The sequence below is a fragment of the Ursus maritimus genome, unplaced genomic scaffold (assembly GCF_017311325.1).
Source record: "Ursus maritimus isolate PB19 unplaced genomic scaffold, ASM1731132v1 scaffold_1, whole genome shotgun sequence".
NCBI lineage: Eukaryota > Metazoa > Chordata > Mammalia > Carnivora > Ursidae > Ursus > Ursus maritimus.
In genome coordinates, this window is record NW_024423343.1 from 21,434,535 (window position 1) to 21,461,425 (window position 26,891).

Genomic DNA, 26,891 nt, shown 5'->3' on the forward strand with positions numbered 1-26,891 from the left:
GTAATAGTCATTTTATCATAATTTGAATTGCCTCCTTAACCCCTTCCCTTGAATGGTGCATAATTTTTAATTCTGCTAATTTTGCATCATATTTACATTATTATATGTAGGAATTATAAAGGCAGTTATCTGAAAAATGAGCAGAGTGAATCTGGGCATCGTTTGAAAGTTATAGATGTGGAAACTTTCCCTTGTTTTCCTAGTTTCTGATGTTCCAAGGGACCTGGAAGTCATTGCCGCAACCCCCACCAGCGTGCTGATCAGCTGGGACGCTCCTGCTGTCACTGTGAGATATTACAGGATCACCTATGGAGAAACAGGTGCGTCAGTAAAATGCTATTTCACTGCGATCAAGTCAGATTCTGTCGTGGGTGACCTCAAAGCCCAAGGGCGGGTGAATATTTAAAGAGACTTTAGCAAGTCCATTCAGTGGGAGCCTTGTCTCTTCCAAGAACATGTGAAAAAATCTGTATGTTCTAATTGGTGGCGAAACCAAGATATAATATAATACTACTAAAGGAGGAATAGTAGAGCTGAGGAAGAAAGAATTACAAATTCACAAATAAATTATCAGTGGTGAAATAATAAGTGATTTGTATTTTTTTTCACTTTCCTATATTTTCAAAATTTTATTTAACATGAATGTATTACATTAATATTTTGAAAAAGGAACACAATATATGCCATCCTGTGTTGAGGACTTACCTTTTCTCCTAATGTCAATCCACAACTCAGTGACATTTTAAAGTGGAATGTTAAAATAGCATTAACTGCCATTTTCTCCCAATTTTTACACACTTACTAAGGGTTCACCACATGCATACATAAATACGTTCCTGTGGGGGCCCTATTAATAATACTCTTTTAAAGGGAATGATCAAAGTTGTGACTAAACGCTGTCTTATGTGTTAATGTCGTGACTCAGCAATCCCCAACTATTTCTCAGCCCCTCACGCTTCGAACTAACCTGTTTTCACACAGGAGGAAACAGCCCTGTCCAGGACTTCACTGTGCCTGGGAGCAAGTCCACAGCTACCATCAGCGGCCTTAAACCTGGAGTAGACTACACCATCACCGTGTACGCTGTCACTGGCCGTGGAGACAGCCCCGCAAGCAGCAAGCCGGTTTCCATTGACTATCGAACAGGTACTGACTCCTCCTGTGCGGAGACGGATAGGTTTGCAGTGTGCAACCAAGGTGTTTTCCTCATTGGGGGATTGCTCTTCTTTTTTAATAAGATGAGGCAACACAGACAGCTAACAGAGGTTTGAGCCAGATATTCAAGCTGCACCGCAAAGGGCAGAGATTTTGTCTATTTTGTTAATGGAGCTGTTCCATGTGCCTACAATAGAGACAGACAGAAGGGGTGTTCAGTAAGTATTTGTTAATGAATGAATGAATGAGCTGATAAGGTAAGAAGACAAACACCTACCTGGAATATAGTTTCTTTGTGAATGAAACAGCCATCTTGAAAATAGGTTATGGTATCTAGACGCCTGCCCCACCTCCCAAAGGCAATCTCAGTGTTTCTGCAAAAGAAACACCAGGGAGTTGTTAATAGTAATAAGAGATCTTTCTGTGCCTACCAGGACTGGAAACAAGACTTGTCCATTCTTGTCCCCCATGGACTGGAGCGTCACTGGTTTCTCCTTGTTTTTATTTGTAGAAATTGACAAACCATCCCAGATGCAAGTGACTGATGTTCAGGACAACAGCATTAGTGTCAGGTGGCTGCCTTCAAGTTCCCCTGTTACTGGTTACAGAGTGACCACTACTCCCAAAAACGGCCCAGGACCATCAAAAACGAAAACTGCAGGTCCAGGTAAGAATAACCAGCATCTCGCATACATCAGGATAAACAGAAGAGGGCCACACGGTATGCTTTTTAAAATGCACGGCCACCTAGGTCTGAGTACTGTACATTTTCATTTCATATGTCGGAGTTTCCCCGTTTGTGAATTCAGGGCTTGAGATTGTTACAGACTCCCTCCGCAGCAGAATTTTTAGGAGAAGTGCATTTGATTTTCCATGCATGGTTCTGTTTGGTGGTATGGACATCTTGCACTATTAGACCTCTCTTTGTGGTTTTATTTAGTCATGTACACCAAGGAGAGTGATGGCCTAGCTTTTTAAGATCCTTTTAGCTCTTGTTTTTGTTTTGATATCAAATCCTGGTAAAATTAGGATCCTAAGGCAAAATCTTAAAGTCAAACTCGTTTTCATTTTTTCCAAGAGCAGCATCATTCATTGTTGGAGACATCATATTAAATTTTAGAGTGTATCCCTTAGTCTGACTTCTCTCCAGTATGGCAATTTGTATTAGCAATGAACATATCTGTCCAAGAGAAATCATATCTGACTCATCCATGTCTTCATGGTTATTCTACAAATGAAAAATCCAAGCCACCAGGCATTTATTACCAAACTCGGACAGTCACTTAGCTGGCCTTACAGTGGACAGCACAGATGCTGTATTTGCTTTTCACTCTCTTTGCAGATCAAACAGAAATGACCATTGAAGGTTTGCAGCCCACAGTGGAGTATGTGGTTAGTGTCTATGCTCAGAATCGAAATGGAGAGAGTCAGCCTCTGGTTCAAACCGCAGTAACGAGTACGTAAAGAATTCTTCTTTCCCATTTTCAAAGTCAGTTTTGTTCCTAGGCATCTGAATGCCCTCCTCATGTCTTTTGCAATTACACCTAGAGAAAGCCAACTCGGTTAGTTTGTTATCTTGAGCTGAGCCCTTTACAAACATTTTTCCTTCTTGGTGCCAAGCAATGAACATCTAGGGAAAGATCATCGTGGTTGCTGTGCTTTGAATTTCTTTTGCTCAAATGGCCTCAGCAAAACCTTATTTGCCTATAGCAAACCTACAAAATATTTTGCCTGGACCTTCTTTTCTACGACTGGATGGTAAAGTTGATTGCAGCATGCTTCATGAAGCCATTACTTTTGGAGCATTTGGAAAACTGTCTGGAGCAGCATTTTAATGTAAATGGTAGAGAGGGGAAGAGAAGAGTTAAAGAAAGATTATAATAATCTGAATCTGACATTGAAAATCAACCTTACCATTTCCAAGGTATAGAAAATCCAGGTCTATGAGACTAACATCACACTGCAAAAACGAATCTTGGTAGAATATTGTAAAATTAATATAAATAAATCCTCATTGTGGGGACATTTTGCAAGGTGTCTATGTGTCTCACATAGACCTACGTCTTAATAAGTGATGTAACATTAAATCTTTTCTAAACCAAAAAAAAACTTAATCAAGTGTCAAGTAATTTTCCATTTGATAGTGGGTTAATTGGAATTGAATTCATCAGAGAAAATGGTATCTGCAGGACTGCTTTGCACGTTATAAAAATGCTTATTTCACAACTTGCTTTTCACATAACCTCTTACCATTAATTTGCCTAACAGACATTGATCGCCCTAAAGGACTGGCATTCACTGATGTGGATGTCGATTCCATCAAAATTGCTTGGGAAAGCCCACAGGGGCAAGTTTCCAGGTACAGGGTGACCTACTCGAGCCCTGAGGATGGAATCCATGAGCTATTCCCCGCACCTGATGGTGAAGAAGACACCGCAGAGCTGCAAGGCCTCAGGCCGGGTTCTGAGTACACAGTCAGTGTGGTTGCCTTGCACGATGATATGGAGAGCCAGCCCCTGATTGGAACCCAGTCCACAGGTATATCGTTAACTGCACCACAGGGTGCTCACGGGCGCGGCGGCTTTACGCCCTGCTGAATGAGTTACACTTTATCGGGCTATTGAGTCCCTGTATGGGGGTTAAAAAAAAAAAAAAAGCAGCCTCTCTATTAGGAAAGACCCTCTTTAGAAAGGAATCGTCATAAACAATAAAGTTTAGGTGATATTCAGATACAGTCTAATAAAGGGAGGTTTTAGAGTGGCTTGGCTTGTAAATAAGGCCATAAAGTGAGACATTTGAAGATGATACTAAAATTGTGGATTATTCCTGAAACCCTGACTCCCTGTGGTTACACTCACTGTGCATGAAGGAAAGAAGTTTGGCATCCTAGAACTTACTCTAAAAAAGGAATCCAAACTGGGCCATTTCCTGGCAGCGTGATTCTGAGAACGCGTAGGTAAGACCTTCCTTCTCTGGTTAGATATCAGGTGCTGGGTGTGTGATTTGCTTAAAGGATTGAGAATCAGACACATAGGAAACAGGTTTAGGGCAAATGCTTTCCACAATACTTTATCCGCCTGCGCTTTGTTTCTGAAGCAGAGTGGAATGCTAAATTTGTGTCCTTGTGACAGCATCAACCCTGGGGGTGACTATCTGTGTTATTGCTCTTTGCTTCTCTTTTCTGCTTCTGTTGTGAGCCAATTTTCTTCTTATGCTGCACCACAGAGAATACTTCAAATTTAGCAGCACTAGCTGCTGTGGGGTTCAAATAAAGAGGATAAAAACATAATTCTATCTTTTGGGGGATGGACTACTCTGTGAAATGTTCTTCCATACAGAGATCATTTATCTAGGAAAAGGGCTATTGCTCATCTTTCCATACAAATGGAAAATCAATCCTAATGGCCAATAAACCATCCCGATGTTTTGTTTTTGTTTTTATTTTTTAAGGGAAAGCAAAAAAAAAAAAAAAAAAAGACTTCTAAAACCTCAAGTCTCTTAGACTTCTGGCATTTACCCAAGTGCCTCCAGTGATTCTGAGAATTGGTGGATATAAAACACATTTTTTCAGCAAACATTTTCTTTATTTTGTATCCTTTCTTGTACTTTCTCATACTGAATCTTTGCTTCACCAGGCAACCCACCTAACCCAACAAGCACAATCTATTCTACTTCTTGGAATTCACTTTATTTTCCCTCTTCCCCAGTTCCTATAAGATAACCTCTAACCAATGACCATCCCGACAGCCATTCCTGCACCAGCTGACCTGAAGTTCACTCAGGTTACTCCAACAAGCCTGACCGCCCAGTGGACGGCACCCAATGTTCAGCTCACAGGATATCGAGTGCGGGTGACCCCCAAGGAGAAGACTGGACCAATGAAAGAAATCAACCTTGCTCCTGACAGCTCATCTGTGGTTGTGTCAGGACTCATGGTAAGAAGTGCCCTTTTTCACTGGAATAAAGTACAGTTGGCCTTGGAACAACGTGGTTTTGAACTGTGTGGGTCCACTTCTAGATGCTGATTTTTTTCTATAGTACAGGACTATAAATGCATTTTCTCTTTTTTAGATTTTATCAATAACGTTTTCCTTTCTCTAGCTTACTTTATTGTAAGAATACAGTATACAATACAAATAACATATGAAGTTTGTGGTAATCAACTATTTATCAGCAAGGCTTGTGGTCAACAGTACAACTTTTACTAGCTAAGCTTTTGGGGATTCAAAAGTTATAAGCAGACTTTCAGCTGTGCAGGGGGTTGGCACCCCAACCCCCATTGTTCAAGGATCAACTGTAGTCATCTCTTTCACAGTTTCAGGTTGTGGAAATAAAATATTGTAATAAATCTAATTGTGTTCTTCGCCTCTGCCACCAAATAATTTATTGTTATTTTGTGTCAAATAGAATTCTCTATATTGACTTAAACTCTTCCAGATGACTGTCTGGAATGGACTTTTATAAATAGTGTTGGATTTTGCACAACTCTTTAAATATATATGCATTTTGTTTATTATAAAAAGGTTTTATGTGTGTATGTGTGTGTGTGGGGGGCAATTTATATGTCCATAGGCTGAATGTATAAATCCACTTTGGTTATGCATTATCTGAGCTCTGTTACCTTGACAAGGAATATTCTCCAGTTTGTACCAACCTACCTGACCCTCCCTTCATTGAAACATTTTTAATCCTTTAGACACGCATGTGGAAAACTAGCCAGGAATCTAGGAAATTGATGTACTTCTTAACATAAGGCCAATTTCAGGAGAAATGACAGAAGGAGAGTTCAGAGATAGAATAGAGCATTCTCTCTGCCTCTCCATGATCAGACAAATTCATGATTGGCACCTGTCAGATCATAAAGGAGAAAAACAGGCTAATACCCACTTTCCCCATTTTGGATCAGCTCAGCGTAAGTATGTAAGTTATAGCTTCCTTGGTGTTAACCCCTAAGCACATTTTTAAATTCATAAAATGTACATGTGTTTTTGATCATCTGTAGGTAGGAATGAAATTCATCTAGGAATTTATAATGCTGTGGGTTTTGCTACGTTATTTTTTCTTTTATAACCATTGTGTCCTTCTAATGCTGTAGTGAAAACACCTGTGCTTTAGAAGATCACGTTGCTGAAGTCTACTGTGTCTTTCTTTCTAGGTGTCCACCAAATACGAAGTGAGTGTCTATGCCCTTAAGGACACTCTGACAAGCAGACCGGCTCAGGGAGTCGTCACTACTCTGGAGAGTGAGTAATCCAGGTTTTTCGTATAAACCAACATTCTCCATAAATGGTAAATGATCTTCTAGATCACCAAGTTAATAGAAGGATTCCCAGCTTGGAAACTGATTTGCTTGCCCTTCTCTTGTTGACTTACTATTGTCACCTTTTATGCCCCCCAGAAAGCGGTATACAGGCACATCAGTGGAATCACTCCAAAGTGTTACCATGTTAGTGTTATGAACTGGGACTGACACCTAGTTTATGCTCTACTTGTTGGAACTTGTTTTCATCATGTTTGGGGAGGACACCCTGCTTCTACTGTACTTTAACAGTACAGTCAGCACTGGACGAAATTGGGCCCAGATTCTGGTTCTGTGCCACATCAATGATTTATGTATGCTCTTTCAGAAATCACATGGGATATTTAAGTTTCCTCATCTATAAAATAGGGATGCCTTTGATACGTTGAGAGGGGAAAAAATGAAGCCCTATAAAAAAGTTCAAAGTACTAACAATGCATATATATATTATTGGTGGCTGGCCATATCATTGTAACTCCTACTACACTTACTTTATGTTAAAATAAATTAATAATTTTCACACTTATTGGGGTATTTGCAGATACTATAAAGGCAGACTTGGGAACCACTGGTAGTATCTGTAAAGGTTTTTGGTTAAAAAAAAAAAAGGTATGTGAGGTGAGTCTTTTCATATTTTTTAATTACTGTCAACCTTTCTTTCTGGATGCCACAGGAGAAAATCTATACATTATTAGTTATATGTAGAAATGGATATATTTGGTGTCTAATAAAAAAACATTTTAAAATATCAAAACCTTACGGAAATGAGTCAGCCAGGCACTAATCTCTAGTTGTGGTTTGTGTAGATGTCAGCCCTCCAAGAAGGGCCCGTGTGACAGATGCTACCGAGACCACCATCACCATTAGCTGGAGAACCAAGACTGAGACAATCACTGGCTTCCAAGTTGATGCCATCCCAGCAAACGGCCAGACTCCAATTCAGAGAACCATCAAGCCAGATGTCCGAAGCTACACCATCACAGGTCCGGGAACTCACTGTACTGACTGTGATTGTTGGGTGCTATTCACAACATACACTAGCTTATCAGTTACTCTACCAGTTACCACTACCAGTTACTCTACCACTACCAGTTACTCTACCACCGATTAAATTTGTTGTCAATGTTGTACAATAATCCAGCTATAATTTTTAAAAACCTACTTTCATACTATAATTCGAAATAGTTGCATTCTGTGAATGCCTGATTTCGTCTAATGTTTACCAGAGAAATGGCGTAAGTTCCATTTATTAAATTTAATCTTTCATCAATGTACCCTTTCTTACAAAAAAAAATGTAACATAATGCTTAAAACCAAAAGAAACTCAATAGTGGCATATAGTTCTTAACATTAACTTAGATTATAAAACAATTAAATTTTAAAATTAAATAAAGATCCAAGTTGGAGTCAGAGAATGTTTGCTATCTGGATCAATTTAGGTCTTTTGAGATTTAAAATTCTGATTCCAGTTACCAGTGACTGATTACAATAAAGGGGAAACACACTCAGGTGTTTGCCCCTCATTCTCTAAGATGTCTACTTCTTCTTTTTTTTTTTTTTTTAAGATTTATTTATTTATTTTAGAGAGAAAGAGAGAAGGAGAAGGGGGGAGGGGCAGCAGGAGAGAGAGAATCCCAAGCAGACTCCACACTAAGCGTGCAGCCCCACAGTGGGGCTCGATCTCATGACCTGAGATCATGACCCGAGCCAAAACCAAGAGTCGGACGTTCAACTGGCTGCACCACCTGGGCCCCCTCTCCAAGACAGCTACTTTTAACATAGCATTTTTTAATTTTAAAGTTTACTTTAGCCAGTATCTTTGTATGCATCAGTGATTTTCTTTTGAGATAATGTTTCTCATTAACAGTTAACACTCATGCCAGGCTCTAATTTATTGCCCAAATGTGGACCACTTCTGTGGTCTGTGTACGTACGGGATGGTAGAGGAACCATGAAAATTACAGATGAGTTTGAAAATGTTCCTAATAAATTAAAATCAGATAAAAAGCATCTCTTCACAAATCGCAGGTTTACAGCCCGGCACGGACTACAAGATCTACTTGTATACCCTGAATGACAATGCCCGGAGCTCCCCCGTGGTCATTGATGCCTCCACTGGTAACTACTTTTTTACAGAAGAAATGCCACCGACTTATATGTGATTGGTCATGTGAACGTAAGAAACAAAAATGAGGCTGACAGAGAATCATTTTTATAGTCATCAGAGCTCTCAGATTCTCTTGAGTCTGTTTCTAAGGGTGGGAAAAAAGTTTGGGAGTAATTTCCCTGGTTATTCACTTTTTAGAGACTTAATCTTGTTTTCTTTTAGCCATTGATGCACCATCGAACCTGCGTTTCCTGGCCACCACACCCAACTCCTTGCTGGTATCATGGCAGCCGCCCCGTGCCAAGATTACTGGTTACATCATCAAGTATGAGAAGCCTGGGTCCCCTCCCAGAGAAGTGGTCCCTCGTCCCCGCCCTGGTGTCACAGAGGCTACTATCACCGGTATGGCTGCCTCCCCGTTGTCATCTTCCTCCAGACTCTCTAGGACACACAAAGTGCCTAGCAGATTCCAACTGTGTCTTTGATGCTGTATCATGAGAACAAGAAGCCCCATTTCTGACAACTTCAAAAAGCATCTTCTATTGAGGAGCTGTAGAGCTCAGTACATCTCCAAAGACATGAATTCATGAAAATACAGTAATTCTAATACTGTCATGATGGCATAAATAGAATCTTTTCATTGGCTGTATGTTTGCCAGATACTTGTAAGTCCTGTCCTAGAAAAACCATTCTTCAAAACTAACTAGCTAATTGTGATCCTGTCCTTCCACTAGCTCTCTAACGATTTAATGATCTTACAGGCCTTGCCAGAGTGCCACATGCCACCGCCGTCATTACCCAGGTTCACAGAGTGGGTCTTGAGGCAAAGTGATTCCCCACCACCCATGCTGGAGAGCATGCGTGGAATGGGGAATAAGCGTTGTCCATTTCAGTGGGAAAGATCATAAGCCTCTGGTATTATTTTTGTCCAGGAGATTAAATTTTTCAACTCTGTACAGTATATCATCTGGACTTGAAAATCCTATGGAACACAGAGACACCAGAAAGAGACAGTGCTTTTTTAGAAATTTCGGGGGCAGGAAAATAGAATCACTTATGGACGGAGTTGAATTGGATACTTCCTACAGGAACCACACGAAGATTGGCCACTCTCTCCTATAGAGTACTTAGCTATAGTCTAACTTTTCATTGATCCTGCCGCTGAGGACCATCTGGTTATTAGGCCCTAAGTAGATTCCTGTATACAATCTGCAGTGATCTCTCCCAAATGTATATCCCACTGGCGGTGTACGATGCTGATGGATTTTCTTGAATTCAAAGTGCAAATAAGACCACACGTTAAAAGAATACCCACAAAATGTTAGCATAAAAGTGCTTTCTCAGGTGTCAGATTTGGTAGGAAAGTTATTAATTTACCAAGTGGCCATCATATGTGGAGTATTTGGGTTTTGTGGGAAAAAAGTAAAGCCGATTTTGACTTTCAGGAGGCCACAGGCCAGCTAGAGAGAGGACGCTTGCTTCCCAATAGCATCTCCTGGTAAGATCAACTCCCATTCGACTAGCTGAGCCCACAGACATAACGTGATGATCTGTCCTTCCATCAGGTCTGGAACCAGGCACCGAGTACACCATCCAGGTCATTGCCCTCAAGAACAACCAGAAGAGTGAGCCTCTGATTGGAAGGAAAAAGACAGGTAAAGGGCGCCTTCTGGGTAATAGGAAGATAATCAAGACAAAACTAATCAGAAGTGATCAGTTTTGCAGTGAAAAGGTTCTCCAGGTTTTGATACCTTTCTCATGGAAATTTTTTCTTAAACAGCTTAGCATATATATGTTGTGCTCTTTGATAGCACAAATAACCTAATGTAATCTGTAGCCTTCCGTTTTATTTATTTTTTTTAGCCAATCAATATAAAGCCTTTTATTCACCTTTAAAAAATCTAAGCCAGATATTAAAATGTAGAAACCAGGTTGCTATGATGCTATTCTTCTATACCTTCCATTAATGTTAAAAAAAAAAAAAAAGTAAGGAAAGTAATCCCATTATCTTTATTTATTATTTGGTTTCTGAAACTTGAACTAAATAATCTTACTTTTTCATTTAATTTCAGTTTAATTTGAAGAAAATTCTATATTTACACTAATAGAATTTTATAAATAAACATGTATGTATTTTTATCTATCTTTACCATTTCAATTCATGAAAAACTGGAATTCTCCTACTTCAGATGCTGAAACAATTAGTCTGGATGCTAGTCCTTATAACATGATTCTCAAATGAAGAAAAGAAGAAAAAAGCCTACACATTTCAGTTCCATTAGGCTTAATTTGAGCAGAAATAGCTTCTATGGGGCTTAGCGGTTCAAAGCTTTGTGTGTATGATAAATTCATACTAATGCTTTTTTCATTCTAAACTATAAAGAAACCTTTGAGAAAAATCTTAAAGATTTCTTTTTTGGAAAAAGTGTCTTGTGATCTAAGAACTGCTAATGTTCTAGGGGCTTTGATCAGATTGATAAACAGTCATTGTTGCCTGGATTGGTAATGACTACTGCTGCTACTTTTGGGAGCTTAACACGCTTTGCTTTTTTGGCTCTAACCTCTCTTGGCTAGATGAGCTTCCCCAACTGGTAACCCTTCCACACCCAAATCTTCACGGACCAGAGATCTTGGATGTTCCCTCCACAGTTCAAAAGACCCCTTTCATCACCAACCCTGGGTATGACACTGGAAACGGTATTCAGCTTCCTGGCACTTCTGGTCAGCAGCCCAGTGTTGGGCAACAAATGATCTTTGAGGAGCATGGTTTTAGGCGCACCACACCGCCCACAACGGCTACCCCTGTAAGGCATAGGCCAAGACCATATCCGCCGAATGTAAATGAGGAGATCCAAGTTGGTCACGTCCCCAGGGGAGACGTTGACCATCACCTCTACCCTCACGTCATGGGACTCAATCCAAATGCCTCTACAGGACAAGAAGCTCTCTCTCAGACAACCATCTCTTGGACCCCATTCCAAGAAAGCTCTGAGTATATCATTTCATGTCATCCAGTTGGCATTGATGAAGAACCTTTACAGGTAATTGATTTTCCCCTTACTTCTGGGCAGCCTAGAAATAAGTGAGCTAGGTAACTGAAGTGACCAGGGCTCTCACATAAAGATTCTAGGGCCTCTTAGAAAGGTAGCACGCTTAAGCCCTGGTTTTTCTTTTTTAAATCTCAATATGGCGGTACTTTGGGGGTTGTTACCAGAGAGTAGCATCAGCTTTTCTTTAGTAGAGAGAATAAAATCATTTGTATTATTCTCACGCATTTGAGGCTCCTTAGTAATATAGACAAAGAAATGATCTGAGAAAAGAGAGATAAATATTCTGCTTGAACTTAACATTTGTGCAGGAAGGGCTAAAATGCCATCCTTGGGATGCCTGGCTGGCTCAGTTGGAAGGGCATGTGGCTCTTGATCTCAGGGTTGTGAGTTTGAGCTTCACGTTGGGTATAGAGATGGCTTAAAAATAAAATCTTTAAAAATAAATAAATAAAAAATAAATAAGAATGAAATGCCATCGTTATAGTCTGCCCTTGAAGAATCCCATTGTCTACAGTACGTCCAAGGAAAAAGAACTTACGTGAAGTTGTGCACATCGGCTGTTATAAGTGACTGAGTCTCTAAAACTTTTATTCTTTAATTCGTCTTGCTGGTACCAGTTTTTAGTGGGTTCTTATTTTTAGAAAGTGGCAGAATTTAACCAAAAAAAGAAAAAAAAAACAAAACCTGACTACACTGTGAAAGATTTATGAGCTTAGAAACGTGAGTTTGAGGATTTGCCCAGATGCGTTAGGGACCCCATGTCAGGGTCACATGCCACCTTGCAGAGGATAAGTCTATCTCCCACACAGCGCAGTGTCCATTCCAGGGCAATGCCTTTTAAACCATGTGAGAAGGACATGGCCGGGGGATTCTGGGGGGGCTTGCACAGACCTGCAATCCCAGCAGGTTGAACAGGAGGCTGTTGAATTACTGAGGGCTCCTGGTAACTGTGGAGCACATAGGGTAGATTCTTGGCAGGAAAATTTGGCAGATTGGAAAGATGGCCCCTCACCCAAGTTCCGCTTCTCTCCACGGCTGGTTTGGGACTTTTACACCCTCCTTCTTTGTCTCCCTTTGCTTTATTTACATAGTGCAGGTTACTGGTAAGAGAATAGGGGAAGTCAGGTCAATTCCTCACCATAATGCTTTCTCCCTCACTTTGGATGTGCTGATGATTGCAGTTCCGAGTTCCTGGAACTTCTGCTAGTGCCACGCTGACAGGCCTCACCAGAGGGGCCACCTACAACATCATAGTGGAGGCCCTGAAAGACCAGAAGAGGCACAAGGTTCGGGAGGAGGTTGTTACCGTGGGCAACTCTGGTATGTGAATGTCTGGTTACTCAGGTGCAGCTTCCCCTCTGGACCACTCCAAAGACACTTTTTGTCTCGACAGTTCCTTTGCTGCTCTTGTCTTTTAACTTCAGGAAGTGATGCCATGAAGTAAATGAGCACCTTTAAATTTAGTTATTCTTCCCTCATAGTATTTACTTTCTCTGTAAAATAGTCTCAGGCACTGATATGATAATAGACCTGGAAGGGACCTCAAGCATGATTTAGTCCAACATTCTGACTCCCTGCTAGCGAGCGTCTGAGTTGATACAGGGCACAGGTCTCCCGATCTCTTTTCCTGGACCCTCTGCTCCTCACCACGTTGCTGTCCTCTTGCGTGATTTTTAAGTACCGAAACGGACTACCTATAAAGCAAATTCCCTATCTGCAAACATTCGTGACTGCTGGGTTTTGTTCCTGATGTAAAATGCTACCAACATAGCCCATTTCTGTTCAAAGAGCTATTTTATTCCAATGTTATTTCAATTTCTTTTTCTAATTATATAACCCCAAAGCCAGACTAGAAGTGAAATGATCACTGACTCCTCTTTGTAGCACCTGCAAAGTCCTTTTAAACTTGTAGTGAATCACCTGGCTTTTCAACCTGTATCAGCTGAAGGTTCACCAAGGAACACGGGATAGGGAATCATCAACACCATGAAGCTTCAATCTTCCCACCGGAGGGGTCTCCATCCCCCAGCAGTAGGGAGTGCTAAATTCTGTCTCTGTCAAGTGACAGGCTTTATTCCTAGGGTCGGTCACTGAATGCAGGATTGCAGATGACCGTGCTATCTTACATGAATAAATACCGGTGAATTTGAGCGGTTGGCTATTTGGTGGGGGTATCCTACTGTGCTTGTTGTGGTATGTAGCCATGGTAATGCGTGCCTTCTGTCTTTTGTGGTATTACTAGTAGAACGCCATATGAAAGGAATTTTCAAAAGCACAAAGACTTTTCCACATCATTTTTTTTTTTTAAAGATTCCATCTCTATAACTTAAGTCAGGTGGAATTTTAACTGGTGGCTGTTTTTAGGAGGGTTCCTGTAAGCCCTAGTAACCCTTTAGGTTCCTTTCATTTTCCTTTCTGACCCCGTATCTCCAGCAGCAATATTCTGCATTCTAGCCAGGTTCTCTGGGCTTTCAGACATGTCAGACTTCTTAGTTTCTCCCAAACTCTATTTTCTTCCAGGGCAATGCTTTTCAAACTATTACACACTTCAAATATCTATTGCTTTTGAGCTTTTGATTTTTTGTACTGTAAAAAAGAAATATACACAGTGGGATTCAAAGTCACAGAAATTAGTTTATGTCATTTTTAGAGAACATTGGAAGCATACTTTGGTTGCATAGATTACTTTAAGCTTTCTCAAAACATAAAGACCGATATATTAAGCAACATGAAGAGACTCCATTATTTGGTTTCTCTTATTTGGAACACTTGATTTTAATGATAAAGTGAAACTGTCCTACTACTGTCATACTAATGTACAAAATCTAGCTATGATGCAAAAAATGCAATAATAAAAGTGAATATTGCATTATAATGGTATATAAAAATGGCTAAGACTTTTGCATTAAAACCAAAGGATGCTAATAATTATTCTTTACTTGGTGAGCACTTTCTAAGTGCTGGCAATGGACCAATGCTTTGAATTCATGATATCCGCGTGATCTTTACAAGATCCTGAGCAGGTAGGTATATTATTATGATTTACCCCATATCATAGAGGACGGAAGTAAGGCAGAGAAATGCAGAATAACTAGGTTAAGGTCACTCAGGTTCTGATGGAGAGACATTCCAGCCTTTGCATCCCATTCGAGTTCTTAACTAGCTTAAAAATGCCTCAAGATATGTTCCATGTGCTATAGACTAGTTTCACCAGAAATGATGATTTTTTTTTTTTTAGTAATGATGGCAAAATGAAAGACGGGCTCCTTTTACGGTGCTTGTGGCAAGGGTCCCCTGGCAACAGCTAAGCATTGTTTGTTAGAGCAACTGATGAATTGGTAAAACAGATGAATGTTTCTTAATGCTGCTGGGATTTCTGTTTTAGATTAACTCATCATAACAATAATTCAGTTTTCTTCTTATGGTTCAAATCACCATTAAGATTTTTTTTTTCTTTTTCCTCCTTTTCTTCATGTAGTCGACCAAGGCCTAAACCAACCTACAGATGACTCATGCTTCGACCCCTACACGGTTTCCCATTATGCCATTGGAGAGGAGTGGGAGCGGTTGTCTGAATCTGGCTTTAAGCTCTCGTGCCAGTGCTTAGGCTTTGGCAGTGGTCATTTCAGATGTGACTCATCTAGTGAGTAGCTTGCTTTGTCCATCTCCTCTAGTTCCATGCATTCGCACAAGGTGCCAGGGAAGCATGTTTGGCAGACACAGGCTCTTCCAAACATGAAGCAAATGAGGGGAGACTGCTTGACTCAAAGTAACATTTTGCATCATAAAGAATGATGGGAAATTTTACTTGTTGAATATTGCTTCATTTCAAGGGTTCTGTGTCAATCCGACTATTAATTAAAAATGCATTTGTGACGGTAATGATTTTTTTAAATTTTCTGTTAAGATAATAAAGTCAAACTCTCTGGAGCCAAGTCTAATGAAACGTAAGTATCAGAGACACAAAGGAATCCCAAATCTCTTTTAGTCTTTAATGTTGAATGAGCTCAGAGGTGAACATTTATACGCACACTCTTTCAACACAAACCAAACATACACATATCATAATATATACGCACTCTCATATTACACGTATGCATACACACGTCAGGTAGCTTGAATCTTGCCAAGTAATGTAGAGAGTAGCGATAATCATCTATAGATAATTAAGAATCAACTTCAATGGAAAAATATTTGATTTTCAAACTGTAAAAAGATCTTAACATTTTTAATGATATTTTCAGTTAATTTGATCCTTAGGATAACTTATGCTTTGAGATTTAACATTAGAATTTATAAAACTTTCATTTATGCTTTGTTTTTAGGGGATGTGATTATTATTGACAATTGGTTTATTTTTATAGGTGTTACCCATTATGGGTTATAAACAAGCCTTCTACAGACATATCCCAAAATTATAATTGGGGAAATACAACATACAGATTTTTAAAAGATTTTCACACTAAAATGTAAAATGGTTTAATTCAGACTAAAATATGGAGACAACTAATTTTTTCAAATGCAGACTACTGTGTTTGACCATCTGAAAATGGAAAGATGGAACAGATGTGTCCTATGTCATTTAGGAGTTGGAAGTTTTAACATTTGGCATCAGTTAGGTGCTTTTTCATTTCTGAAACTGAATTATGTTAAGTTTGTATATTTATCACCTAGGTAAGTACTTGGGCACAATGGCGGGAACAGAGCTATAAAGTGATTTATGTGATTCTCTGGCTCAACTGACATATTCTTTGCTTAGATGTCATAATTGTCAAATAACTTTTAAAGTTTAGGAACGAAAAAAAAATTTTAAGGAATGGCTGACTTGTTATACAAACTTCTGAAGTGTGTTTTATTTTAGTAAAAACCTTGGAGATTAAAAAGTCCTCTTTTATGGATAGCAGTTAAAGACATATAACTGCGACTTTAAGATATTCCTCAGAACCAGTTTTATCTGTTGGGATAATAACCAGTGATTTATCATTTTGTTGGTTTTTACTTTGTTTTAATACACAGGTTTATTCCTTTATTCTTTCCATTTACAAGAAACAGGTTAGGGCATGTAGAAGCCAGCTGAGCTCTGTTGGTTAATAGAACTACTTTGTATCCAGGTTCTCTGCAAATCCAAAAAGTGACTTGTCCTCTATGATCCATTCCCAAAAGACTGTGTAAATCCCACTTTGGTTTCCATAATGTTAAACTTTAATAGTGAGAATGCAAATGAAGGTCCCCGACTATTCTTGTGACATGATTATGGTAGAATGAATTGCATCTTAAAATACCCTAGAAAATGTTAAATGATAAAGATAATATTTTTAAATCCAACCAAAAAGTGGTCTGTCATGGAGATCATGACCCTCAACTTTTCTTGCCACTCCTTCCAGGTACCTGGCTTTTAAAATGCCATGACATGTCCCGGAGCACTGTCTTGAGAGTCAGAACACATTGATAACTCTTTGCCTCTGATTTTCCCCACCCCACAGAATGGTGCCATGATAACGGTGTGAACTACAAGATTGGAGAGAAGTGGGATCGTCAGGGGGAAAATGGCCAGATGATGAGCTGCACATGTCTTGGAAATGGAAAAGGAGAATTCAAGTGTGATCCTCGTACGTTCGTTGCCACAGATCATTTTTAGTGTCTTATTAAGCACTCCCACTTTTATTACTGAGTTGTAACTCTCATTCACAGAAATGATTGGAGACTTTAGGTCTCCTTGAGGAGTGAACTGTGGGTTAGTTAATCTTTTGATTTGGGAAAGTGGAGACAAGCTTCAAAAATGAGCCATGATTTAACATTATTACAGGACACGTTAGCATTTTTCCGACCTGAGTATTTTGACCATAATCTGCAGTGAAATATTACAAGAAAGCTTTATGGGTCTCAACTTCTAAAATATGAACCTTTTCCAGTGTATCAGATTTAGTTTTTGGAAGTGCTTCCCTAAGATCTATACAGCAGTACCTCTGTTACCAAGGGGTCCCATAAATGTGTGGGATTTTGGCTGTGAGGATGCACAGTTTGGAGAGAACCAGAACTCACCCCTATATATAAAAGTGAAGTCGGTATTTTTCTCAGTCTTACATGAGCTTCTGACTTGTGTCTCCACGTAGATGAGGCCACATGTTATGATGATGGGAAGACATACCACGTGGGAGAACAGTGGCAGAAGGAATATCTTGGTGCCATTTGCTCCTGCACATGCTTTGGAGGCCAGCGGGTAAGGCCAGCCTCCCTGTAATTGTGATAAGAGAAAGGGGAGACTCCTGCACCGGTGGTTGAGAGGTCAGCTTCCTGTGTGTGTGCTGTACACCGAGGTGTGGTAATGCCCCTTATGAAAGTTGAAATACCTCATTTCCTGTTGGCGGCTCTGTGCCAGCTTTGCTCTACACCCCTTCCCAGCTCTCCCCTTCCATGGCAGCTGCAGCCCCTCTCACACCTACTCTTCTCAGGCTGTCTCTGTTCTTCAGCAGCTTAAGTGTTAAATGCTGGGTAGCATTGGGCCTCTAGACCCGTGCTGATGGATGGGTGTCCCCGTGGCATTGTTGTTAAGATCTGAGAAAGGATCCTAGAAAATACCCTTTCTCAGTCCAGTAATAGATTCCTGCTACAGATCTAGCACTGTGTTTAAGGAATATGGGACAGAGGGAATGAGGAACGGTCCTGGCTCTTAAGGATAGAATTGGAGACATTAAGTTAGCATACATTGGAAGTCAAGGTAATTCAGTGAGTTTCTTAGTGGGTCTGACAGATAGTTTCAAGGTAGGCTGGAATCAGCAAGAGAGGTTCCATGGAAAAGCGAAACATACACTGGCTGGAGTTTGGGATGTTTAAAATAGGTTGAGGGAAGAGGAGGAAGCAGAGAGACCAGAGTAAGCATACCAGCTGGGTTGGGAAGGAGCTGGAATATGTGGGTTCCAGTGAGCCAGCCCTCTGCCTGGTGTCTTGTGGTAACAGATCAGATGAGAAGAAGTAGGGAGCCACTTATGGAATGGCCTGGAAGTCCATTATTTAAGCCAGAAGTTCTCAATGATTTCTGATCTGTGCTCTACTTCACTATCATAAAAAAAAAATGCTGTGCTTTCCTCTAATATTGTTTGAAATTTCAGAATAAATGACTCGTGTAACTCAAAAACAAGAGAACATAACATTCCTTTGTTTTCAATGAAAACATACCCTCTCCAACAGCTCCTCACATTCTGATACATGGAGACCATGCTCCCCACCCCAGGGTAAGATTCACTGGCTGATGCCTTTTGCATTAGCCAATTGTAGATACCCACGAAGAAAGGGAGCATGATGGAAAGTAGTTTTTAGGAAGGTTAGTCCTGCAGCAGGGAAGGGTCTTCAGGGCTCTGGCTCTGCCCCCACCTGAGGACATGGGGCGGCCCATGGAAACTACTCTGATCTCCTTGCATCCCTACTGGTTAGGTGGGGAGGGAGAGGCTTCCCATTCTGATAGAAGCTATGGAGGTGCTCTTTCTGTCTCTCATTAACACTTATAAAGACCGCGATGGTAGAACATTTCTGGTAAGTGACTGGTGTAGAAATGTGTGCTGGAAAGTGAATTTGTAGAATGTGGTCTCACTTCAGCATCTCCTCCGTATTTATGCACACGAGACCTCTCATTTGTGACACCTGTTCTGTTCTAAAGAAGGTGCTAAATGAAACACTTAGGACAGCAGCGGAAACTGTTACACTGTTCTGTGAAAGCAAGATTCAGTGACTCTGTAAGTAGGTATTTACCTGTGTTGTATTAGGTGTGATGGAGAATATGCTTTTAAATGGAGAAATATGTCTGGAATATTTAAGTGACAGTATAAGAAAGAAAGTGGCTATATTTTTTAAGGTTCTTTTGGTTGTAAGAGGAAAGCTCCACTCAGGTTGATTAAGGCAAAAAAAAAAAAGAGACTCACATAACTGAAGAGTCCAGGATCTCCCAGCTTCAGGACCGCTCCAACAGTGGCATTCAGAGTCTCTCACTCTCTCATATGCTTTGTTCCTTTGTATTGGCTTTGTTTTCCAGAAGCTCCTGCTGATAGTGAGAACGATGACCTCTGTCAGCTCCGTGTTTATTCCCTATAGGCTTAGGAGCAACAGTGAAAGAGAACACATTTCCTCACATTTCTAGCAAAAATCTCAGGGAGAAGTCTTGGTGGTCCCGCTCAGTCCCGCTCCCATCTCTTCTCCCGAGTCTGGCCAGATGAAAGTCTACAAGGTACACTGGCCGTGGCAATGTAAGAAGGAAGGGACAGCAGAAGGAGCATGGCCAGGCGTCGCTCAGCTCAGTGGCAGTTCCAGATCCACCAGCGCTTCACTGTGTGGCTCTCCCACTCGCTCCAAGCAAGATTGTCTTTGGGGCTGAGTTTCCTGTAAAATGAAGGTGTTTGTCCCTGTGATCTCAACTCCCTTGTAAAAAGCTCTAGGATTCTGGGGAAACTTCTTTGTGTCTTTGAGTACAGAAAGCGTACTTGCGAAGTTGGGACTGGAACAAGCCTTAGCAGATGGGTGGGGTTTGAATGGGAAGAGAAGGGAGGACATTTCAGGAAAAGCATAAATAGACAGGGGTGATCAGAAGATATGAGTAATAAGCCAAAATGTATTCTGCAAGTTATAAATGCATAAAATCAGCATCAGGGCTTCCTTTGTGGTTAACTACTCATACATTGCCAACGGGTAAGACTTGAAATTCTTCTTTAACGCAAGCACTAATGGTGATGCTCTCAGGTGATTGTAAACCCTGTTTGACTTCATGCCTGTGTTTTCTCAGGGCTGGCGCTGTGACAACTGCCGCAGACCAGGGGCTGAACCCGGTCACGAAGGCTCCACTGGCCACTACAACCAGTACTCGCAAAGATACCATCAGAGAACTAACACTGTACGTGCACCCACACCTTGAGTGTTTCTCCCCTAAACCCGGTTAGGTACCTAGGTACCTTTCTGTAGGTTCCTTTCTTGTGAATGAACCAAGTGTTCTTTATTGTTAAAAACATCGTTTAAATGCCTTGAGTAGAAGACTATACCCTGTAACATAATTCAGGTTCAAATTTATCAAGACTCTTGAATATCTATGTCCTATTACCCAGTATACTGCTAAGTTCTTGAAGCTAGAAATAGTCTCCTATCTGTAAGTAGGTGTCATAAAAACCTCCCCACTTTTTTTCGATATACTTTATAGGATATTTTTGTAAATTTTTCTTCTATTTTAACAATGCTTTTTTTTTTTCTTTTTCTATTTTAACAGAATGTCAACTGCCCAATTGAGTGCTTCATGCCTTTAGATGTACAGGCTGACAGAGAAGATTCCCGAGAGTAAACTTTTCAACCCAGAGGAACAAGCATGGATCTCTGTCAAGGTCCACCAAAACTGGAGTGATGTTAGCAGAACCCATCTTAGAGTGTTTCTTTCTTAAGCCCTTTGCTCTGGAGTAACTTCTCCAGCTTCAGCTCAACTCACAGCTTCTCCAAGCATCACCCTGGGAGTGTTTTGAGACTTTTCTCATAAATGGAGGCAGTACATTGCCTGTTCTGCTCCGAAGTATTCAATACTGCTCAGTATTTTAAATGAAATGATTCTTACTTGTGATTTGGTTTGGGATCGATAGGGAAGCACAGGCACCAACCAACATAAAAATGCGTTGAAATGATATCCTCAAAATTTTGAGTAGGAAAGTTACCCAAACACTTCTGCTTCCACTTAACTGGCCTGCAATGTTGTAAGAACGGCATGTCCTTGTTACTGTGATATTTAAAATATCCACAGTATTCACCTTTTCCAAATGATTCTAGTAATATCTTTCTCTTATCTGTTATTTATCAATTTTTCCCAGTATTTTTATATGGAAAAAATTGTACTGAAGACATTTAGTATGCAGTTGATAAGAGGAATTTGGTATAATTATGGTTGGTGATTATTTTTTATACTGTATGTGCCAAAGCTTTACTACTGTGGAAAGACAACCGTTTAATAAAAGATTTACATTCCACAACTTGAATGTCGTGGCTTCTTTTTTGCATAAAGAAATTTGGGGCAAAAGAAGAATCCCCATGAATGTTCCTTTTCAATTCAGCAAACATTTGAAAACCTATGTATGATGTGTATAGCTCTCTCCTTCTTGGAGACTTAAGTACAAAATTTTCCAAGTCTGTCACTACAAAAACAGATTCATTCTCGTCATTTCATCTCTTCGGTAATGGAGCTAGGTTCATATTTCTGCTTTCCCAGATTTTGGTGGACTCAAATATTTGTTGAACTTGCTAGCCAGCTCTTCAGACGTGGGACTGAAAGAACATTTTGTTGTTCTTTTCCAAACATCATTCCTCCTCCCTTCCTTCTTCCCTTCACTGAATAGACACCTATTCAAAGAGGTTACATTCAAGGAAGAAAAAAAGATGACAGAGATGTTAAAAGTACTTGTATAGCACATCTTAGCAGAGCTTTGTCTTAGGGGAAGGGTGCGATACAAGGACCTCAACCCCACCCCTCTTGATTCCCGCCAGCTGACACTTTCAGGGCACTCAGCAGAACAGAGTTTGCAAAACTCCTGATCTACAAAGGACATCTCCTTTTTTTTTTTTTTTTTTAAGATTTTATTTATTTATTTGACAGAGAGAGAGACAGCCAGCGAGAGAGGGAACACAAGCAGGGGGAGTGCGAGAGAAAGAAGCAGGCTCATAGCGGAGGAGCCCGATGTGGGGCCCGACCCCATAATGCCAGGATCACGCCCTGAGCCGAAGGCAGACGCCCAACCGCTGTGCCACCCAGGCGCCCCAGGACATCTCCTTTTCAATTTAACTTTGGGGAAACAACAAAACTTTGAGATTAAATCTGGCATCTAGAATAGTAAATAATGGCACTGGAAATAGTTGGTTTTTAATTAGTAAAAAATTAGCAATTCATAATATACAATATTTTTATACATTATTGTGTAATGGAAGAAAATATTTCAATAAATACCTGTCAATGAATATTAAGACTAACTATAGAAAGAGATTTCCTCAGGATTCATTTGTTTAAAAAAAGAAGAAATCTCGTATTTGAATGGATTTACAGTTTACAAAATGCCCTGACATTTAGTGTCTCATTGGGAGGAGCTTTTGCAGCCTAATTTTATAAAGAATGCAGCTCAGATTAGTTTTCCTTAGCAAGACAAAAATCCAAACTTCAGATTTCTGCTTAACATTCCTAATCATTCAGCTTTAATTAGACCAGTAATGACCAAAACAGCAGCAGCTTGTATATGTTAAAAAAAAAAAAAGGAAAGATAAATCGCAGAAGAAACAGATCATGGTGATATTATATGACCGTCTCACATATGTGTCATCACTGATCACCGAAGAGAAAATGTGATTCAATATAAATCTACACAGCGTGCAGTGGGAAGTCCCACCGAAGACGCAGGCCTGAGAGCAAGCAGGCTGGTCTTCATAGGTGAAGGGGAGGCCCAGGTAACATGCGGGTGAAGGTCTACACCTCAACTCCATCTTGCTTTAAAAGTCTTCATATTTTAAAACATAAGGAAAAGAACAGCTATCAGTTGAGAATGTGCTTCAAACCACTTGCCTATCTGCAAGCCTGAAACTCTTCCTAAATGTCAGTTTAAGTAAATCCACTTGGACTGTATTAATTAAATGAATAGCAGGCCCTTCTGACAATTTATAAACGAAATGTAAAAGACACAAGCTCCACATTTAAGACTTAAGAATACCACTTTTTGCAGAATGTCTGCTACATTCTCAAAAGCAGTATATTAATCTTACAAATTAAACTTTCAATAGTGAATCAGTAACTACATTTAAATAATAAGAACAAATTAAACAAGTTTAAATGGACTTTTATGTTTCAGCATCAAAATGCAAGAATGGTAAAACCTTCTTTTTTACTATTTCTCAGTAAAATCATTCAAACATGAGAACCAAGATGATTTCCAAAGTTCTTTTACAGTTTTTACGGACTCATGATACTTCTCCTGAGAATTCTTAAACAGGCCAGATTGAAAAGACATAATTGAAAGACCAATCTCGATTCAGGCAAGAAATTGCCAATTCAAGAAAAAATCAGGCAAAACTAGTAAATATATCAGATTTTAAAAAGACAAATTGTAGATTTGAAGCTTTACTTTGCCTTGCTGCATTTGATTTGAAACAAAACTTATTGTGTATTTATATTGTTTTCAGCTCTAATGGCCTAAGTGAATGACGCAAATTGGCGTGCATAATAATATCACTGTAAGTCTGTGAGGCACACTTTCTAAGGTGGTGAATGAAGAAATGATCAGGTGGAAATTACGAGTATAGGAAATGACTTTTCTATTTAATTCTATTTCCATTGAAATTTCTATTCCATTTCTAGTTGCATGAAACTCATTAAAGTGATTAAGAAACATCACATCAGCACATTTAAATGCTGAAATTGCTTCCTATTCAGTAAATTCCCATTACTGGGGTAGGGAAAGTGGCAGGCTACAATTAAAAAATCCCATTTTCAGGAGATACATTTCAACCATTAAAAAAAAAAAAAAAGAAAAAGGAGAAGAAGACCACTCTTGGGACTTCTCATGTTTGGGAGCATTTAAAGACAACCATAAAGGCTGATAAGCAGAAGCAGCACAAAGATGACCAGGCACTGTCGTGGCTTTTTCAGACTAAGAAAATTCTTGTAAAAGAGTATATGGTGCTCATATTTGAAATGAGAGTTACTGTGATTGCCACATTGTCTCACTCAGTATCTTCGTTAAAATAAAAGATTAATTTGAATTGCAAACAAAAAGGAAGGAAAGAAAATACAGCAATAAAAGAGCAGAGAAATGGTGCTTCAGCTGAAAGCCAAAAACAGAAATTCCTTTTTTAACATTCCTCAGTAGAGTCAGGTACGAGATATTAAAGCATGTTTTACATTTCCTTGAATTCATTTTTACTTACTCTTTAGAGACATGTGGGTTTCAACAATCTTAGGAGCCAAATTTGTCTGTAAAATAGCTCTGGTGTGGAGCCCCGAAGACTCACAATTAGTACTGCTTGGAGGCTGCGGGAGGCAGCGAGTGGTGGATCGGCAGCACCCTGGGCGCACTGGTGCTGGAATCCCACGTCCTGCATGCTGCCCACCACAGTGGGCCCCTCGTACATAAAATACAACAAAGGCCAAGGATTCTCCCTTGGCCTTCTTTTCTCTTTTTGCATTACGGTACTTTGGAAACTGCCATCCATTTTGTTCCAGAAGGAAACATGGCCTCTGTCAGCAAACCACTGGACAGGACTTTACAATGAAATCTACTGATCTGTGTAATTCAGCATTAGTTCTAAGATTCTGAGCCAAGCGCTGAAAGCTGTATTTGACTCAAACACATGCCGCTTTGGTGGAGAAATTGAAACCCTCATACATTGCTGGTGGAAAAGTAAAATGGTCCAGCTGCTGTGGAAAACAGTTTGGTGGTTCTCCAAAAAGTTAGCCCCAGAACTGCCATAGGACCCAGCAATTCCACTCCTAGGTATGTGCACGAGAGAACTGAAAACATATGTTTACATAAAAACTTGTACACACACGTTCATCACACCATTATTCGTAATAGCCAAAAGGTGGAAACAACCCAAATGTTTAACTGATGACTAAACAAAATGTGATATATCCATACAATGGAATACTATTTGACTGTTTAAAGGAATGAAGTTCTTGAAACACACTACAACATGAACCTTAAAAACACTATGGTAAGTGAAAGAAGTCGGGCACAAAAGGCCACATTATCATATGAGTCCATTTATATGAAGTGTCCAGAATAGGCAAACTAACAGAGAAAGTAGATTAATGGTTACGAAGGGCAGGGGGAAGGAACAGAGAATAACTGCTCATGGGGATGGGCTTCGTTTTGGGTGATGAAAATGTTCCAGAATTAGGCAGTGGTGATGGTGATAAAAATTTGTGAATATACACCTCTTAAAAAATCACTGACTTGTAACTTTGAAATTGTTAAAATGGTAAATTTTATGTATGTGAATCTTATTTCAATAAAAAGAAGAAAATGCCACTTTACTTACAGAAAGTCTCTGTAATATCCTTTTGTTTAATGGTAAGTGAGGTGTGGGGAAACAGTAGATGAAGGGTTGAAAGAACTCAGAAATCTTCTGGCTACCTATTCAGAAACTGAAAAAAATCTTCCATAAACATACCTTTACTTAAGCAATTTCTGCACATTAATATCATCCTCCACTACCTTCCATGCTTCCATATACACAAAAGCATTATGAATAACTAGCATTGATTTTAAAGATTTATTTATTTATTTGAAAGAGAGCACAAGCAGAAGGGGCAGGGAGAGGGAGAGAGCATGAACCCTGACACGGGCTTCGATCTCACAACCATGAGATCATGACCTGAGCCAAAATCAAGAGTCAGACGCCCAACCTATCTGTGCCAGACAGGCAACCCTAGCATTTTTTACAAATGGTATTTTTTATATGTTCCGGATGGTGTTCTAAGTGTTCTAACACACGTTGTCTCATCTACTCGTCACAACCCTACAAGGTGGGTACTGTTATCAGCATCAGCTTACAAACAGAAAGTGAGGGAGAGGCTGGGTGAACAGCCTGACATCACGCAGCTCCTAAGTAGCAGAGCGGAGACTTGAACCTGACAAACTAGTTTCATGTGGTTTTAACCGGAAGTGCTTTTAACTGAGAGCTACTCACCCTCTCCAGGAGCAAATCCGTCCCTATTTTACAGCTGAGGAAACAAACTGCAAGAGGTCAAATGACATGCCCGAGATCACCCAACTGGTGAGAGGCAAAACAAGTTAGTGATTATCATAAAAGGCACAAGGTAGTTTTCTGGAGGGAAAAATGGGAAAACATAATCCAGAAGAGGCATATCAGTGGGTACGGGAGCTGCCAGCAAAATTATTTTTCTTGACCTGGCTAGTGGCGACATAGGTGTTTGTTTACAAATCATTCTTTAAACTGTAGGTGTTTTATGCACTTTCCACAGGCATGATTTTATTATAATTTCTTTTTAAAAATGAATTTGTGCCTAGCAGACCACATTGCATACAGTTTATATCTGAGGAGAGAGAAACTCAGGAGAAATGCCAAGAGGTATGTGAAGTAAAGGTTAACAGAAACCTTGGAAAGCTTGTCTTAAAAAACAACAACAACGACAACAACAAAACCTAAGAGAAAATGTCTCTATCCCAGAATTGAAAAGGCTAGGAATTGACATTATGGGAGTTTGGGTGGGTGGGAATGGGGAAATGTTCATTAAACAGGTAGAAGTTCTTATTACGGGAGA

The 26,891-nt window shown here is 39.9% G+C and overlaps 1 protein-coding gene across 6 annotated transcripts in view; it reads left to right on the forward strand.

The window, feature by feature from the left end:
• FN1 (fibronectin 1) overlaps positions 1–21,600 on the forward strand; it is a 64,277-nt gene extending 42,677 nt beyond the window's left edge. The window contains exons 28-45 of one of the 6 annotated variants that reach the window (XM_008690494.2): positions 204–320; positions 982–1,146; positions 1,667–1,822; positions 2,498–2,611; positions 3,424–3,693; positions 4,903–5,090; positions 6,311–6,398; positions 7,261–7,437; positions 8,483–8,572; positions 8,784–8,963; positions 10,127–10,216; positions 11,136–11,602; positions 12,793–12,931; positions 15,090–15,254; positions 17,095–17,220; positions 17,725–17,831; positions 20,382–20,489; positions 20,856–21,600. In XM_008690494.2, the coding sequence (XP_008688716.1) occupies positions 204–320; positions 982–1,146; positions 1,667–1,822; positions 2,498–2,611; positions 3,424–3,693; positions 4,903–5,090; positions 6,311–6,398; positions 7,261–7,437; positions 8,483–8,572; positions 8,784–8,963; positions 10,127–10,216; positions 11,136–11,602; positions 12,793–12,931; positions 15,090–15,254; positions 17,095–17,220; positions 17,725–17,831; positions 20,382–20,489; positions 20,856–20,927 (2,819 nt within the window). In that variant the 3' untranslated portion in view covers positions 20,928–21,600. The remainder of the gene's footprint in view (positions 1–203; positions 321–981; positions 1,147–1,666; positions 1,823–2,497; positions 2,612–3,423; positions 3,694–4,902; positions 5,091–6,310; positions 6,399–7,260; positions 7,438–8,482; positions 8,573–8,783; positions 8,964–10,126; positions 10,217–11,135; positions 11,603–12,792; positions 12,932–15,089; positions 15,255–17,094; positions 17,221–17,724; positions 17,832–20,381; positions 20,490–20,855) is intronic. The other 5 variants (XM_008690495.2, XM_008690498.2, XM_008690496.2 and 2 more) reach the window with 5 other exon arrangements.
• Positions 21,601–26,891: the final 5,291 nt, after the last annotated feature.